This window comes from Procambarus clarkii, chromosome 28 (genome assembly GCF_040958095.1).
Source record: "Procambarus clarkii isolate CNS0578487 chromosome 28, FALCON_Pclarkii_2.0, whole genome shotgun sequence".
Taxonomy (NCBI): domain Eukaryota; kingdom Metazoa; phylum Arthropoda; class Malacostraca; order Decapoda; family Cambaridae; genus Procambarus; species Procambarus clarkii.
This window is the reverse complement of record NC_091177.1, coordinates 10,704,285-10,722,308: the sequence shown is the minus strand read 5'-3', so window position 1 is coordinate 10,722,308 and position 18,024 is coordinate 10,704,285. Positions and strand designations below refer to the sequence as shown.

The 18,024-nt window shown below is 40.4% G+C and overlaps 1 protein-coding gene and 1 long non-coding RNA gene across 2 annotated transcripts in view; one reads left to right on the top strand and one right to left on the bottom strand.

The window, feature by feature from the left end:
* LOC138369389 (uncharacterized) overlaps positions 1 to 18,024 on the top strand; it is a 387,359-nt gene that overhangs the window by 282,032 nt on the left and 87,303 nt on the right. The window lies entirely within an intron of this gene.
* LOC123755072 (lachesin) overlaps positions 475 to 18,024 on the bottom strand; it is a 99,830-nt gene continuing 82,280 nt past the window's right edge. The window contains 5 exon segments of the mRNA XM_069332882.1: positions 475 to 3,270; positions 4,143 to 4,232; positions 6,899 to 7,006; positions 15,612 to 15,761; positions 17,629 to 17,766. Coding sequence (XP_069188983.1) covers positions 3,098 to 3,270; positions 4,143 to 4,232; positions 6,899 to 7,006; positions 15,612 to 15,761; positions 17,629 to 17,766 — 659 coding nt within the window. The 3' untranslated portion in view covers positions 475 to 3,097.

The following is an 18,024-nucleotide window of genomic DNA, read 5'->3' as shown; positions in this document are numbered from 1 at the left end:
TTGATGCTCATACACGAAGACGTTTTTCATATGTATAATGGAAGTTATTTATTGTTAGTAACTATCAAGAGCATCTCCCATGGTTTGCTCCCGAACATCATAATTAATTCATAAACTTAGCCGAGGAACTTTTGTACGCTATTGACTCTATTTTGTTTATGATAATTAATTTTATATACAAAAAAAATTCAATTATAATGGCAACCCTCTTTCTCCTGTTTTGAGTAATATATTCATGGATTTTAATGATATAAAACTATTAAGTAGAACTTTTCCTCTAAATTTGGCTGCGATATTTTGAAGATGTATTCTGCTTATAGCTATTAAGTAGGAATCTAGATAAATTTTTTATTGTAATTAAATAAGCTATCAATACTCTGTTAAGTTCCTAAGAGAAGTTGAACAAATTAATTTTTTCCATTTTTTCTGCTAGTAAAAAGATAATTTTGTTTCCTGTATAAAGAAAAAACAAAATGTTGGTTCTAAGGTATATTTATACACGTCCCATTATGATAAAGTAAAATAAGCTGTGTTTTCTTTCGTGTATTTAAGAGCCTTAAGGATATGTAGATTTAAATGTATGGATGCTGTGTTCAATACTGTATATCGTATAGCCTTTACATTAAATACCATAAGTCGTTCATTGAACATTGTTCTAAAATTCCTATCACTTCTCTCTTTAGTTTGACAAAAATAGCACAAAATAGAGAACAGATTAGTTAGAAACAGCCCTCGAAGTGATAACTGTGTAATTTACAAAATACCTTGTAAAGATTGTAATACATTCTATAAAGGTCAAACAATAAAAAGAAAATCGAATTTTGCACCACATATACTTTGTAATTTTGTTTTTAAATTATCGAACACTATATTTATTGAGAAAATCCACAGTAGCCGTGATGAGGATTCGAATCTATGCACTGGGCGTTCCCAGATGCACGCTCTAGTCGACTCCGCCACGACATAGTAAAATAATTGCAACCTGGGTACTATTACACCCTCGAGGATTCCCGAGGATTCTACTGCAGCCGAACTAGGGTTTAATACAATTACCCCCCATGTACTCTGAAGAGGTAGAACTTCAGGACGACAGAGCCAGAGTGCATGGGGGAATTGTGTGGAAACCCTGGTTCGGGTTCAGTGGAAGCCTCGGGAATCCTCGAGGGTGAAGTAGTACTCCAGGCTACAATTATTTTACCATGTTGTGGCGTAGTCGTATAGAGCGTGCATCTGGGAATACCCAGCGCATGGATTCGAATCCTCATCACCGCTACTGTGGATTTTCTCTATTGATATATCACGATAATGTGATTTCTCTGTGCACTATATTTATTCATTTGTCAGAAAGTTCTCACCAAACTGATTAGGAGAGGTCTTCTTCAATTAAAAATTTTAAACTTATTTTTAATAGAAACATTATTTAATCTGTATTAATACAAATTGCAAAGCCAATAAAATTTGAACATTACATAATGGTTCGTATACTTTGGATCCAATTGTATTAAATCAATTAATACACGATTTTAGTAAGATAATTATTACACAGTTATCACATTAGGGATGTCGCTAACTGGAACTCACATATGTTGGTATGAGGCTGTCTGCAGTTTCCATGAATTAATATTACAAAGACATACTTTTTTTCGCCTTTTTCTCGTCACATGTATCTTTCGTGCCTATAAATCTCCCTCCTTTTAATTGTAATGTTCATACTTCTGATGTGTTCATTGTCACGAAGGAGCATAAGTAATTGTTTAATTTCCCTTCGTGATTACACAGTGACACATTATTCATACATTACTCATCACATGTTAAGTTTTCATAATTTACACCTACACACACACACACACCCACACCCACACTCTAATATGTACTGAAATGGTTGTGGTTATTCTGCATTATAATAGATAAGTGTTCGGAATCGTTGTTGCATATATATGCATGCATATATTGTGTGTTTTGTATTCACACAGCATACAAAACTTAAGAAATAAAGAAAGTTTTCTTAAGAAAACTAAATTCTTAAGAAATGAAAAAGCAAATCAATATCGTGTTAATGTTTTCTAAGCTTGTCACTGGAGAAACCCGTGAATACTTACGATATTTACCAGGCACGAGTAGCAATGGCCTTTCTCTATCACCCTCTTTCGTTAAGTTTTTTGTGAAAGATTTGGTGACATAATATCTGTGGCTTCCTTAAGGTATTGTGATATTCAGTATTTTTTCATGTGTGTCATCGGAAAGTCTTACAAAAAAGCGTTCAATTAATATTCAGCTTTTCAGTATGTTTTGGACACAAAAATTTGCATAAAAATCAATGTTCATTCTGCCAGTTCTCAGCGAGTAAGTTTCGGAAAAAATGATTTTGTTTCAGAAAGTACATACAAGCGGAGATGCAAGGTACCCACACCTAAGCCAGGAGGAGAGCGGTGAGTTTGGCCCCACACCGAGGCTAGGAGAGCGGTGAGCTTGGGCTCACACCATGGCCAGGAGGAGAGCGGTGAGCTTGGGCTCACACCAAGGCCAGGAGGAGAGCGGTGGGCTTGGGTCCACACCGAGGCCAGAAGGCGAACTTGAACCCACACTCAGGCCAAGAGGGAGCGATGAATTGGGTCCCACTCCCAGGCCAGGAGATGAGTAGTGCGTTGTGGCCACGTATAGTTTGACTGAACATTTAAGAGAGAAGCACTTTTTCGCACTGATTAATTAGCGTTCATAGATTAAAAATAAATACATCTTCTCTAATGAGGGATGAGCTTTCTGTGAAGAATGAACAGCAGGATCACCAGGCATGAGTTGAGTTTTAAGAAGAACAAGTGGCCTCCATCACAGAGATTCATGTTGTCATTATTTTCCAGACAGAAACACTCGTTTGATCACAGGACTCTTTACACTAACACATTGAAAGTGCATGTTTTTCTGATGTTCAACTTCACTTCACACCTATAACATAAACAAAGGCATAACCAAAAAACAAAAAATCACCTGGTAGCATCAGTAGCAAGATCATTGGTAATGGTGTCTCTGAAATTACGATTGAACACTCATCGGGTTAAGCGATACACGGAGAATTAAATACTTTTTTCTTTGAAGATCCCTAAAGGTGAGGTGCTAGAGGGAAGCGGGCCGCCCAGTGGGCCAGAAGCGCAGTTAGGGTGAGACTGACAGTAGTGGCAGAGGAGGAGAGGAGACAGGTCGCGCTGTCGTGCTCTGCAGAGCTGCCGTAGTTCGGCCGTCGTCCATGGTGGGCGGTGCTGCGGTGGCCAGACTCTGGCAGGGAATATAGATGGCGTTATTTTAACATCTAACGACACTGCAAATACATGTGAAACTACAAACACATGTTTATCTGTAGATTCATCAAACATGAAACTTTTAATTCTTACTAATTAAAATTCTTCTGAAAGAAATGAAGGCTTTATTTAATTGTTTAAAATTGTATTCTTGGATATTGTCAGTATTACATATAATATACACGAACAGACTCAATTTAGGGTTATTTAGGATAATCCATATCCCAGATATGTACAAAAAATCGTAATTATATATCATGTTTAAAATCTCTTGTAAAAAATGCCAGAGTTTATCAGGTTTAAATTATCCATATATGTGTTGATTGGCAAAAATATTGTTAATTCGAAGGTAAAATGTTTCCAACAATTATATCAATCGTGTTTGAAAAAATTAACTTCTTCGTGCCGATAAAATTTCAAGTCGAAAAATTTTTAATATAAAAATGAACAGGTCAATATAGTATCAAATTATGCTACGCTATATGCTTTTTCTTAAATATTGGTATTTAACAAATACTAAATATTTACACAGAAATAACAAATAAATTGTTTTACTAAATTAGCCATCAAGAGAACAACTATGTTGTCTACTTTCGCATCCAAATGCTGCAGTTGACACAGTCCTCATGTGGTAGTTCCATTCCTAAGTAATCAATTGATTAGCTGAAACTCTAAAAGAATCCTGAATCCCCAAGAATTGATCAGTTCAACTCCTGTCATATCTACTGTCACTGAGTTGTATTGAGACGGCGTACGACCAGGCGGAGAGGATGCCGGGAATCTACTTTTATTATTACACAAAAAAAAATGTAGAGAGGCATTAAGTTAGAAAGAAACGATTCTACTCACCTTTGGCATCGTTGGGCTTGGAATGTCGATGCTGATCATTAAGGTCGTTGATACCTTTCGGGTGGAGGTAATTCTCGTACTTATTCCGTTCTGTTATTGGCATTCAGGAAACAAAATCTATATTAAAAGCAATTGGTATAACAACTTTGACTTTCAAGATTTTAATATAAACTCAACTGTTGATTTGTTTTTTGTATCTGATTATTCTACTTGCCTATTCTAGTTTTTGAACGTGTAATTATAATTATAACAGCACTGCTGCTGCGAAAACCCTCAGCAGCAGGTTTTCGAGCAGCGAAAACCTGCTGCAGCGAAAAACCAGAGGAGGTACCACCCTCCTACTGATGCCTCGGTTGTCTTGTCCAGATGTCGTCAACAAGTGAAAAGAGGGCCTACATTTACTCTATTTTAGTACTGATAATTAAGCTGATTCAAGGGAAATGTTTTTACGATGTTAACTGTCCAGAGACTATTAAGGTATTAAGAATGATTTCCAATATTAGGTGGTGAGATTATTGACGATATATGGCAATGATATCCCCCATTTTCTACATAGGGAAATTCCACTGTGCCTCATTTTCTATGAGTTAATTTGAAAGTTGGTAAATGGTGTCGGGTTTTTCCGACACTTGGGAATGTTAACGCCTAAATATACATTGTTGCTTCATCTACTGGAGTGTGGTTTGGACATCATTTCTTTGGTCACGTTATTGTGATTCATCGTCTGCATGTTATCTTGGTTATCTTGAGATGATTTCGGGGTTTGTTTAGTGTCCCCGCGGCCCGGTCCTCTACCAGGCCTCCACCCCCAGGAAGCAGCCCGTGACAGCTTACTAACTCCCAGGTACCTATTTTACTGCTAGGTAACAGGGGCATAGGGCAATGTCGCACTTATGTTCAGAATGATAAAAATTATGAACAATTATAAAACAATAAGTTAGGAACTTTGAAAAAATATGACATTATATTTTCTATATGTACCCACAATTTACATTTTAGGTGTTAAACGCTCTCAATATGATCCATGGGAGCTTTTGAATACATGTACTGTACATTTAGATGCTCGGTTGAATTTCTGGATCGGTTGCCATTAGCTCTCCGTGGCTTAGTTAATCATTAGTGCGATTGTGCTGACATTCTGCAAGCTATTCGACTTTTTTCCCTCAATTGGCTCTAAATTACAAATTATTACATTCACCCTGAAGGAATTCCACCATCACAAGGTCACACACAAAAACCAGTTACCACGGAAAAAGGTAATTTGCATTCCCATTTTGGTATTTTTTCACACACTCCATGTAACATCAGCGTACCCTCCAGATTACTTATATTTTGCAATGGGTGCAATGGGAGGATGTGAGAAAGGTCGTGCGAGTGAGTGCGAGAGAAGGTATTAGGGTGTGTGAGAAAAAGTTCGTAAGGGTGAGAGTGTATGTCGGAGGATTCGAGAGACTTCGAGAGCACTAATGAGATGTTGTGAAAATAAGGCCCCGAGAGAGCATGTGATAATGTACTACGAGGTTACTAGTAAGGATGTAAGTAAGGCTGCTGAAGTAACTACTCCCAGTTCTGCCCACCATTCTCCCACAGACATGAGACCACAGCTTACGTTCTTTTATTTCAATTTGGATCTAGTTCTCTTTATATGCATCGGTGGCTGGTGCGTCATGAGCTTGACGTGCCAGAGATTGTTTTGTGAAAGGCAGTGATGGAAACTCCGACTTGCGCTTGTAAGGACATATGCTAGAGAAACTGCACACAGTCTGTGCTGAGGGCTTTGAGGATTTTATACAAGAAGTTTAGAAATATCTGTGATAGAGGCTATCATTTTTAGAAGCTGTAGCGGAATCTCTGCAAAAGGCTTCCAGTAGTCTGTGCGAGAGATTGTGGGGAAATCTGTGCTTCAGGCTGAGGGAGTCTGTACAAGAAGCGTCTTTGTTATCCAGTGCTAGGGGAAGAAAGTGGGTGTTGAAGAGCGTGAGGCTACGAGAAAAATCTGACAGAATGTATGCAAGAGGGATTATTAATGAGTGTTTGGAAGTGTATGTAAGAAAGTGTGACAGTGTGAGAGTTCTATAGGACGTACTACAAGGGAGAGTGAGATAACACGTGAAAAAGGTAGAAAGTGTGTGCTTGAGAGAGTGAAAATAGGGCACGAGAGAGCGTATGAGACAGAATGAAAATAGAGTGAGAGGAAGTGTGAGTGTGTGATAACAGCTGTGAGAAAGAGGGAGAAATGGAAGGTCTGAGAGTGAGAATGTGAGGGACAATAAAGCTGGAAAAGTAGGCAGTCAAAGTGTGAGAAATAAAACATGAGAGAAAAAAGAGTGTGGCAGGTTGTGACACAGCAAAAGTGTAAGAAATAGAGAAACAGGGTGAAAAGAGGAAGGGGTAGAATGGAAAAAAAAATACGTGTGAATGTGTTGGGATATTTTTGAAGAAAAAAACATTGTGAGGTAGAGTGCTGGGAAGATTTTAATGGATTGTCGAAGAGGCTATGAAAGAATTTTGGGTACGATTTGAGGGAGTGTTGGGGAGGGCATGAGGGAATAGTGTTGGGGGGAGGGATTGAGAGAGTGTTGGGGGAGGGATTGAGTGTGTGTTGGGAAGGGTTTCATGTAGTGTATAGGGAAATACCTGAAGAACAAAGTTTGCAAGGCCTTAATGGCGTTCGTTCCAGAGGGCTTTTCTAGAGGGCTTAGACGGAAGGGTAAGAAGTGAAGGAGTAAGCATAAAGGGGAAGAGGGTACATATACCTTTATTGTGATGGTGGGTAGCCGTTGGCGGTGGACCGTCCCCTGAGTCCACCTCGCCCTCCTCCGCGCCAAACACACCGTTGCTGTGAGCTTTAGGAGGTTCTATCTCTGTGGCGGCAAGAGGAGAGGCGTGTGTCAACATGCGGGCAGGACGGTCGTAGCTACGACTTATAGTATGTGCAGCAGTGAACAACATGGGGTGAAGTGAGACTATATATATATATATATATATATAAATATATATATATATATATATATATATATATATATATATATATATATATATATATATATATATATATATATGGCACAACTCTCCTAAACACGAGAGTTAAGTATACAACTTTAGAACACTTTCCCACCAGGAGACTCGAACCCTAGCCAGCACAGAAGCCTTCCAGCAACTGGCATAACAGGTACGCCTTAACCCGCTCCACCACCCGCTATATATATATATATATATATATATATATATATATATATATATATATATATATATATATATATATATATATATATATATATATACATATATATATATATATATATATATATATATATATGTATATATATATATATATATATATATACATATATATATATATATATATATATATATATATATATATATATATATAACTAGAGCAGGCGTGGACATGTCCTAAAACCCGATTGTGTAAAACTAAAGACTGTATACATTAGGCTCACAAACATTCATGAGGTGCACAGGTAATGTATAAAAGGTCACACGAATACACGATAATGTTTATGATACACAACTACACAATTGCAGGTGAGTGTTTCAAACTAAAAACAAACATAAACATATATTCAGAATAACATCTACCGTTCCACTGCTGAGAAAGACAAGATATTTGAAGGATGAGTTGCCTTTCCAGTGCTAGTGGGTGGAGAATGGTTTGTCTAACCAGTGTTAGTGAGTGAGAATCAGTCACGCTGTGAAACCCCCTCTCGGAGTTCTCTAAGTTAAGGCAGCAGCCAGTTATTTATGTTTCTTTTATCGTCAAACTTACCACCTGAGAGATCGGAGGTAATTGCTGATTGTATGATGCGTTATACCTCCAGAAACACCAAAGATGCAAATTTATAGCATTGTATAGTGTCTGAAATAAGCTTGAAAAGTCACTAAATGGCGGGTTCTTGTGTCAATATTACACACTACGGGAGCAAATTTACAGTTCCGTCGTTAGTTTATGGAAACAAAGTGTATTAGGCTGTTCATTGACTATACAGGTAACACCTTAGCATGATGACACAGAGTGCAGGAAGATCCTCACATTGACTCATCAGGTAGCAACTTAGAAGGATGCATTGTGCAGAGAGCTGTCCATTGACTCATTAGGTGACGAAATATCATGCACTGCACAATTTGCCTACATAATAAAGCATCAAGACTGGTAATGATGATTCCACTGCAATCATCTTCTGAGAATTACTCATACGAGTCATATAGTGGACTCATCCTTGACTCATCCGTGTCATATAGTGGAAATCTTAAGCTTAAGCTTAAATCTTAAGCTGAAATCTCTCTACTCAAGATAACCCGGAGACTGAATTAAAGCGTGTGAGACTAAGCATTTTTAGGAATGAGAAGCTTACATATATCTTGAGTGTTGAATATTGGCGAGCTAAAATAACTGAAATAGATTTTTTAAGAGCTACATACACGATAAATAAGTAATTGGAGTATGTTTACAATTTTGCATACATTTCTGCATTTGTTCCTGAGGTCAATGTTGCTTGATCCTGTTACTACCACGCTCACAGGTCGCGGGTTCATAGTCCAATAAAAGTACTTGGACCAGAAATAAAATAAATGTCTTTATTCATAACAAATTATAACTAACTGAATGAATAATACACTTATGCTCTGCAATGCATTTAATAAAGTCAAATAAATGACTGAAAATATATTATTAACAGCTGAAGATCATTAAAATGTGGGAAGTGGCGACCATGACATTTATAAACTCAATATGGAGACTAAGTTAATATAAAAGTTGAAGGAAAATCCAAAAATAAATAACATGATTTAGGAGTGATATAAGTGAAGAGTGCAGGTGGGCGGCACGAGGACGCCGCCGCCCACAATACCAACTCCGCCTTTACCAGCAAACTCAGTTACCTTCCTCGATGGAAGTCTGAATAAATTATGTAGATTGAAGAGTAATTTAATCTACTTGTGCTAGACCCGAGGTAAAAAGGTAGCTCCGAGGGAGAAGGGTCTAAGACATTGATTTTATTACGAGATTCCTGGGAAGTCATCAATGAATTTTAAACCTTTCTCTGACGCGCTTTAAGGCACAGAGTTCTACGGAGAAGACAAACAGTAAGGTCGCCCCTCAGACGAGGTGCTCCTGGACCCTGACCCCGGACCTCAACCCAAGGTTGTTTGCTATATATATCATAAGAAAACTTCTCTATACGGAGCTCTGTGATACGCCGCGGAAAAATACGGAGAAAACGAAATGGCCAACAAATTAAATTTAGGTCTATTGTCCCCGCAAAGTAACCCGAGAAGCAGTGGCAAGAAGGGGAAGTAATAAGTTGAGCTGGGACCCCCAAGGTCGTTGCAACTTTTGCTGCATAAAAGAACTGGGAGTTCTATGATGTTGCAATGTATTTTGCATCACTGAGCTGTATCGCAAGATGTTGCTGCAAGCTTTGTTAGAACTTTTGAGCTGGGACTTATTGCATAAGTGAGTTGGGAGTTAAAGGATGTTGGAAACTTTGTTGCATCAGTAGGCTTCAAGTCCCAGGATGATGTAATATTTGTGACAGCTTCAGCTGGGATCCTTAAGGCGTCGCAAGCCATTTTGCATCAGAGATCTGGGAGTCCAGGATGTTCCAAACTTTATGTGTCAGTTACTTAGGTTTACCAGGTTGTTGCTATCAATGTTATATAGCTTACGCAAGGAACATAAGGATGTAGCAAACTTTCTTCAATCACATTAGCTGGAATGCCCATATTTGTTGTTGTTTAAGATTTGCTACCTGGAACAAAAAGTTCCAAGTAGCACGGGTTATGGTGAGCCCGTTGTAGTAATGCCCATAGGGTATAGCTCCAAGGTTTGTTGCATCATTGAGCTGGGAGCCCAGAATGTTGCATCAGTGCGATGAGAGCTCCAGGATGTTGCATAAAGATGCGTTGTGTGACTCAGAGGATCACAAGCCACAATGACTAGTATCATTCCAAGTAGAAGAGGTGCTGTAGCATTGTCGAAATTATCTGGAAGTGTCAGGAAAAAAACAGACAAAACAAAAAGCTGTGCTGGGAGGGAAATCCCTGAATCAGTGCAGGAATCTCTGACAGCCTGTTATGAATCTTTGGCAAGGTGGGAAGGAGAGGGGGCTATCGGCCGTTGCGTATGTTTCTACATAGTCAGTCTGGGATTTGAGGGATAAAAGTGCATCGTTCCTAAGTCGACAGTATCACTATGGTGTTCGATGGAAAATAAAAATTTCAATGAACAGGTGGTGAAAAAAAACTGTATCAGTACACCATCACGTCTGTTGGCTCTTCAGACTTCAGTAGACCAGCAGCCTTTTCCCCTGCGTCACACTTCACTATACCTGCATCTTCCCCCTGCGTCACACCTCACTATACCTGCAGCTTCTCCCTGCGTCACACCTCACTATACCTGCAGCTTCCCCTTCACCCTTCGTCTTGTACCAGCCTTCAGTAGACGAGCACCTCCTCTTTCCCCCCTCTGCTATGCCCTAGTGGTGGCTGTGCTTCCCGGCCACAGGAAACAACACCACTCACCGGTAATCCTGAGTCTATGTCACCTTTCTGGCCGACCTTCCCCCTCGCCAGGTCTTCCCACAACATAAAGCCGCACTTCTAGAGTTAAATTTTCACAAGTGCCCGCTGGACTCACTTGAGAGAAAACGGAACAACTTCACTCTGAAAGAGTCTCATTCGCTGCGTTCCGCCCTCCAGCGAGAATTTATTGTGTGCTTAGCTGTTTGTCTCACTGTAATTTTCCTCCTTTGTGAGGTATTTGGCTCTGCCAAGGTGGAGAGTCCCCGAGGCGGCGTCTGGGCCATGTTGTCCGTCGCTGCCTGCACAAAGCCCCGCCACACGTGGTTTTCCTTCCGTAGTGTTGTTGCTCTGCCAGAGGTGTCCACACCTCGCTTCCCGCCAAACACACACTGAAACTACAGTTATAACAACCAATATAGCAAGTTGTAACAACGTTCTAATACGTCACAAACACGTTAAGCCAAGATGTAACAACTTTATTACAAGTTGTAACAAGCGGAAAATAGAGACAGTTTCGGTTTGCTTCCAGGGTTGCCTTTGCTGCTACCAACCAATAGAACTATTTTACGTCTGTTAATGCTTATGATAAATGTTATGATGTTTATAACAGGCAATAATGGTGGAATTATTTTTTTTTAAGTTTACTCCTCTGCTCGCAAAAAAAAGGTTTTTATCTGATAAGGAAATGTGTGTTAAAGACCTTGTGAAAACGGCGGCAATATACAATGGAACTTGTTAGCCCGGCGGAGGCATGTTACGTGCGTTGTTAGGCCGAAGGGAACATGTTAGGGATCTTGTTAGGACAGCTGATCATGTTAGAAGTTTTGTTTTGACAGTTGGAGCATGTTAAGGGTCTTGTTAAAACTGCTGGGGCATGTTAGGCGGTCTTCTTAGGACGGCGGAAGGAGTACTGTTTAGTTGTAAATTTTTTAGATAAATCTTCCCCCTGTGTAACCATGTTTACCAAAGCTCATTGGATGATGCGGAAGAATCTTGGAAAGTTAATCCAATCAGACAGTAAATAACTCGAATGAACTGTCTCTTCATGAGTAATGACAACGTCCACTCACTATGCTCATAGTGATGTTATCATATAATGAACTGTTATATGTTATGTGAACTGTATAATGAGGAGTAATGGCGTGTCTGAAGATTAGGATATATGTATAATAGTTGGTAAATCTGGTAAAATTCAACACAATTTCGAGGAAAAGTTGGTTAGATATGAGTGAAGTTAAAAAGATTATCAATATTGTAACAGAGGTGAGAGTGTTTGTAGTTGTGTTGAATAGAGCGATGGGTAGTTGTTGTTTTGGTGGTGTTAGTAATAGAAGTGGGGATTGAGGGTGGATAGTGAAGGAAATAGTGATTGTAGTGTTGGTGATGCTCTGGAAGAAATATTGGTGAGAGCAGAGGTAATGGATGTTGTGGTGGTGTGGTACCCTTGTAGATGCTGGAATGGTACCAGAGTAGGTTGTGGTGGGGTTTCAGTATAAGTTGTGGATTAACCAGGCTGTGATTCATACGTCAGGCTGCGACCTGCCGCGTCTAACAGCGTAGTTGATCAGTCCTGCAACGAGGAAGCCTGATCGAGGACCGGGCCGCAGGAATCATTGCACGGTAACCGCAAGGTAGATGGTGGTGGAATACTAGTGTAGATGATAGTGTGGTACCAGCATAAATGGTGGTGTGGTACCAGTGTAGGTGGTGGTTACTCAGTGGCAGCAGTGAGGTACAATACAGAGAATGGGTGGTACATGGCTTCCCTCTCCTGTCTGTCAGTCTTCAGTAAGAAGACCCTCTCCTAGAGACGATGCAAATAATAGATTTGCCTTTTGTTCAGTGTACGAAGTCCAGGTCATTCTCGCGGTAAGTTGTCTGACGGTAGTTCAGTATCCTCACCTTACACGGGATGTTTCTAAGACGGTAGTTAAAGGGTCAAATATTGCACTGAAACCTATCCATTTAGTAGTGCTTTTGTGAACAAGTAAATCACACAATCTTCCTGTTCCACATATTATATTCTTTCCGACTCCTTGTGGCATTGTTAGTTTATATAAATAATTTTTAGAACAGAGTAGGCAAATTGATTTTGGATTTACCCGTAATGAAACGGGTTATTAGTGACTGTGTACTCACGTAGTTGTACTCAACTAGTTGTACTTGCGGGGGGTTGAGCTCTGGCTCTTTAGTCCTGCCTCTCAACCATCAATCAACTGATGAGTGGTGTTGTAAGAGTAGAGGTGTACACAACGCTAGAGTCTAAGGCCTATGAAGCAACGTGCGTCCACAGGAGGACGCTAAAAACTTTGGAGATCGTATCCTTAAAACTGTTCTTAAGACATCAGTTTTAGGAAGACTGTGAAGAGGCTTGCCACACCTTTCTTGAAGACCTCTAAATGTACACTTTGCATTGAGTGTAGAAGGGAGGATGTAGTTCACCAATATGGTAAGACGACAAAAGAATCTCTAATAGACGTAAGAAAGGCTTGGTTGTTGGCGATTCATAGGTCAGATGTGGAAAGAAGGTTAGGTGTGTAAACCAAATCAGGTGTGTAAACAAGGTCAAATTTGTAAGCAAGGTAGCTGAGCCAATGTTACGGGAAACAGGTTTCTGACCGGGAGCCGGAATTGGGATTATTGTTAGCAATATGGATAATACTATAGCTGGTAATGGGAATAAACCCGTCATTTGCATTAGAGTTGGATGAAATGATTTAGGAAGTAGTTTGGAGCGAGACGCTGATACAAAAGTATAAAACAGTCATTGAGTTAGTAAAGAGCAAGTAAAAAGATCCCGACTACATGTGGCATTCTTCCAAGACGGGCAGCTAGAAGTCAATAAATGTCCAGGGCAATTGGAGTCAATTTCCGTTTTCTGAAATATTGCGAAGCTAATGCAATATTATTCATCGATAACCGGGAACACTTCTATGGGAAGAGTTATAAGTATGCTCGGGATGGAGCATACTTATAACTCTTATAACTTAAGGATGGAGATGATTCTTTTATCTCTTTATTGGAATCTGTATACGGATGCTTGTGAACCAGGGTAGAAGCGGTGAAAGGGGTTTTGGCGGTGTTGGGCCAAAGTCACTCATTTCAGATTTGGTTTTTCTTATCGTCCGCCAGTATCAGAATGTCGCCTGTTTTTATCTAGACGTTTATCTTAAATTAGTTACCCATTCCATGGGATGAGTCACAATAACGTGGCTGAAGTATGTTGACCAGACCACACACTAGAAGGTGAAGGGACGAAGACGTTTCATATCCGTCCTGGACCATTATCCAGGACGATCCTAGACCAGCAGAATGGGCCAGGACGGACCGAAACGTTGTCGTCCCTACATCTTCTAGAGTGTGGTCTGGTCAACTTAGTCACCCATTATTTCCAGACAGCTGGGAGAGACCTTAACTGTTAAAATCAATACAGTAACATTATATATAAATGTTTAAAATCATGAACAAACATTAATATTACCCGTAATCCTACTTTGGTATTAACCTTATGTTACTTAAACTTCTTTTTTGTAGGAAACCTAATACATCCCGATCAGTGCACAAGGAACGTACAAGTGCTGAGGCTGGACCAGTTGTAACTCGCAAGAACAGAGTGTCGGGCGAACACAATCAGAAACTAGCTATTCTGGCCTCGTGGGTCGAACCCTCTCTTGGGAGACACTAGGCGGTCACCGACACCTCCAGGCAGACCACTACTGACCTTTGTCCAAACCCTACTAGGCTCTACTGTCATTGCTGGTGATTGTCGTAGTGGTGATGATAGTAGCGAGATGGTCATGATGGGAAGGGAGATGCGCACTGCATAAAACTGAATAGACGATGAGGGGATAGACAAGACAGAAGTGATAAGTGGAGCCACACATTCGTAATCACGACGCCTCGCCTGGACACCAGTAGAATGTCTTATGATAGTCTGACGATTTTTATGTTCCGCAGAGGGCCCGTATACGCTATTGGGGTGAGGGAAAACGGGCAGCGAAGGATGAGCATCTTGAAACCACCGCTCCACCTGCAATCTAAGCAAACCGAGTCTGGTGTCGGGGAGGATACACACAAAATAGGTGGCAAAAGAAAGGTACTGGAACACGTAGGGAACTGCAGGGATTGGAGGGGACGGCGGTGGGTGCGTTGCTGACGGCAACGAATTCCTCTTCCTAGGGAAAAAAACGAGGAAACTTTTTATTACGTGAAGGTTTTGGAACATATGTATTTCCGGGGATGTTTGTGTGTGTTACTGACCGATATGCAGGTGTTGTTGTGTGTTACTAGACGATAGAAGTGTTGTGCTACTGGGTGACAGCAGTGCTGTTGTGCTGCTAACAAATACTAGTATTGTGTGCAAATTTCTTTACGGAGTAATACGCGGCAAAAATTTTTGGGTATCTAAAGATACCTTTTGGATATCTAAAGATATATGAACAGTAAAGATACAATTATCTAGTAAAATGACAGATTCTCATTAGTCACTTTCGATACCTCAAAAGCAGTAACTAATTTATTATATATCGCCAGTTGTTCTACTCGTATTTACATTCTATCGTGTGTATACAGTCACGAGACATGGGATCTTCCTGAGGTACTCTTAACCTACTGCACAACAAAATTTTACTGATCTTTCTTGGGGAATAAAAGTATTTTTGTGTCGATTATTTTATTTCTTTGTAATGACTATTGTATATCAAACGCAAACACGCACTCTTACACACACAATACACAATACACACACACACACACACACACACACACACACACACACACACACACACACACACACACACACACACACACACACACACACTACACACACACACACACACTACACACACACACACACACACACACACACACACACACACACACACACACACACACACACACACACACACACACACATGTTAGACTCACCGTAGACCCGGATAACTCCGTCTGTCTCTCCAAGGGAATTCTTGGCGATGCAGCGGAAGGTGCCGATATCCTGGGCCTCCACCCGGCGGATCCTCAGCTTCATGTATACCTTGTAGGAACTCTCTGCTACGATAGGCTCATAGCGGTCATCTGTCGGTGCAGGAAGAAGGCTGAATTATGTATTGCGGCCAGGGAGGACACTGTATTATGTATCACGGGCAGGGAGGACGCTGTATCACGAGCACGGAGAAGGCTGTTATAGGTATCTCGCCAGAGCATTGGGGAAACACAATGAAATCAAAACAACTAGTATATCACTGATTAAATGTTTGTAGTAGGACAGTGGGGATCGAACGCGCTTCCTGGTCCACCTTCAGACACGCTAAAAGCATATTGTGGTCCAGGGGTATTGCATGTGTCTTTGGACGGATAATCCCACCGTCCTGCTTCTATGAATTTTTCCATGGGAAAAGGCTGACGGAACCTGACCCCATTAAACTGGGATAGCGGGGGATATTAAGGATATTATTGCAACATTACAGATTTTAGAGGGACATAGTAAAGTACTTAAAGAAGCATTGTTCAAAACTAGGAACAGCAGAATGAAAGGTATGGATAAAAACCAGTCAGTAATGGGTCACTGAATTGTCACAAAGACCTTTTTCAGTGTTAGAATTGTTAGTAGGACGGGTAGGACGATGTTGTGGTTGATGATAACCCAGTAAGCAATTTTAAGTGTAAATATAATGCACATTTTATGTGAATCTTAAATATTAAACTCAACTAAGAATTATCAGGAGACGAAATTTGGAGTGGAACTTGACCCTGTGAAAACATCTAAGTTTGTACATCTTGATAAGTACACACACACACACACACACACACACATACACACTCACACACACACACACACACACACACACACACACACACACACACACACACACCCACACACACACACACACACACACACACACACACACACACACACATTACAGGGGCCTGTGGCTGAATGGAAAGCGCTCTGGACTCGTAATCCTAGGGACCGGGGATCGATCCCCGGCGATAGCGGAAACAAATGGGCAGAGTTTATTCACCCTGATCTCCCTGTTACTTAGCAGTAAATAGGTACCTGGGAGTTAGACAGCAGCTACGGGCTGCATCCTGGGTGTGTGTGTGTGTTGGGAGGACGAGGAAAAATCAGTTGATTGATTAACAGTTGAGAGACGGGCCGAAAGAGCAGAGCTCAACCCCCGCAAGCACAACTAAGTGAATACATACACACGCATACATACATAAACACATTCAAACACCCGTACGTATATACAAACACAACATACGCATACGGAAGTCCTCACATCCTAGGAAACCCTTGGAAAATTGACTAAACAGACTGAAGAGCACAAACATTGAGAGAATGAGTTACTACAGCCAACAAGTCAAAAAACAGTCTTGAGTTATCAAAGATCCTAAACATAGGTGGTTAAAGTCCTGCTTAAAACAAGTTCACTACATTAAGTAAATTTAAGTGGATCAGCAGCGGCCTCTTTGGACACACTGGAGGAAAAATAAACCAAAGGCCAGAAAATGCCGTTGAATATGAGCATATTTCAAGGACTCATATACACTCACTACTTTATATGAAAATGTAGTGATATAGAAAAGAATGAGAAAAGATTTTATATATGGATAAATGATAGAACACAGGGAATACTAACCAACTATCCTGGTCGATGGATAGCAGAGATACGAGATCACAAGATGCAATTCTACCATGTGTGTTTACGAAGGTAAATACAGCTAAATAAATATTCACACAAACCCTAACTAATGCTTCAATCTTCAGAGCAATACATAATCTTATTACTGTTATGAATTCTGCATTACCTCTTCTCTCATAATGTTATTGGGAACGTCTTTCAATGTTTACATCTATGTAAACATTGAAATAATAATCAACCTCTCCTGCCGCTTGCAAAAAAAGTCTATTGAGACCAACAAAGTCGTTGTTGCTCACCTGCAACGATCATATCACCGTTGGTGTTGGTCCAGTAGTTGATGCTCTTAGGGAATGCCTCAGTGTGGCACTCGATGGTCAGCTCCTGGCCCAGGTAGGCGCCCTCCAACTGCTGTGGCACCCACGCCACCGGCGGGACTGACCAACAAACCATGGCACTATTAAATGAGTAATATATGAATGCGGTACATTTAAGAAATGCTACGAATATTGATCTCGATGGAAATGTAGTTTTCATTCGTTTTCAATACGATTAATAGTATATTTTTCTACCTAGCTGCCCTCATAACATTTGATTTTGTTCGTATGCATTCACACACACACACAAACACACCCACACACACACACATACACACACACACACACACACACACACACACACACACACACACACAC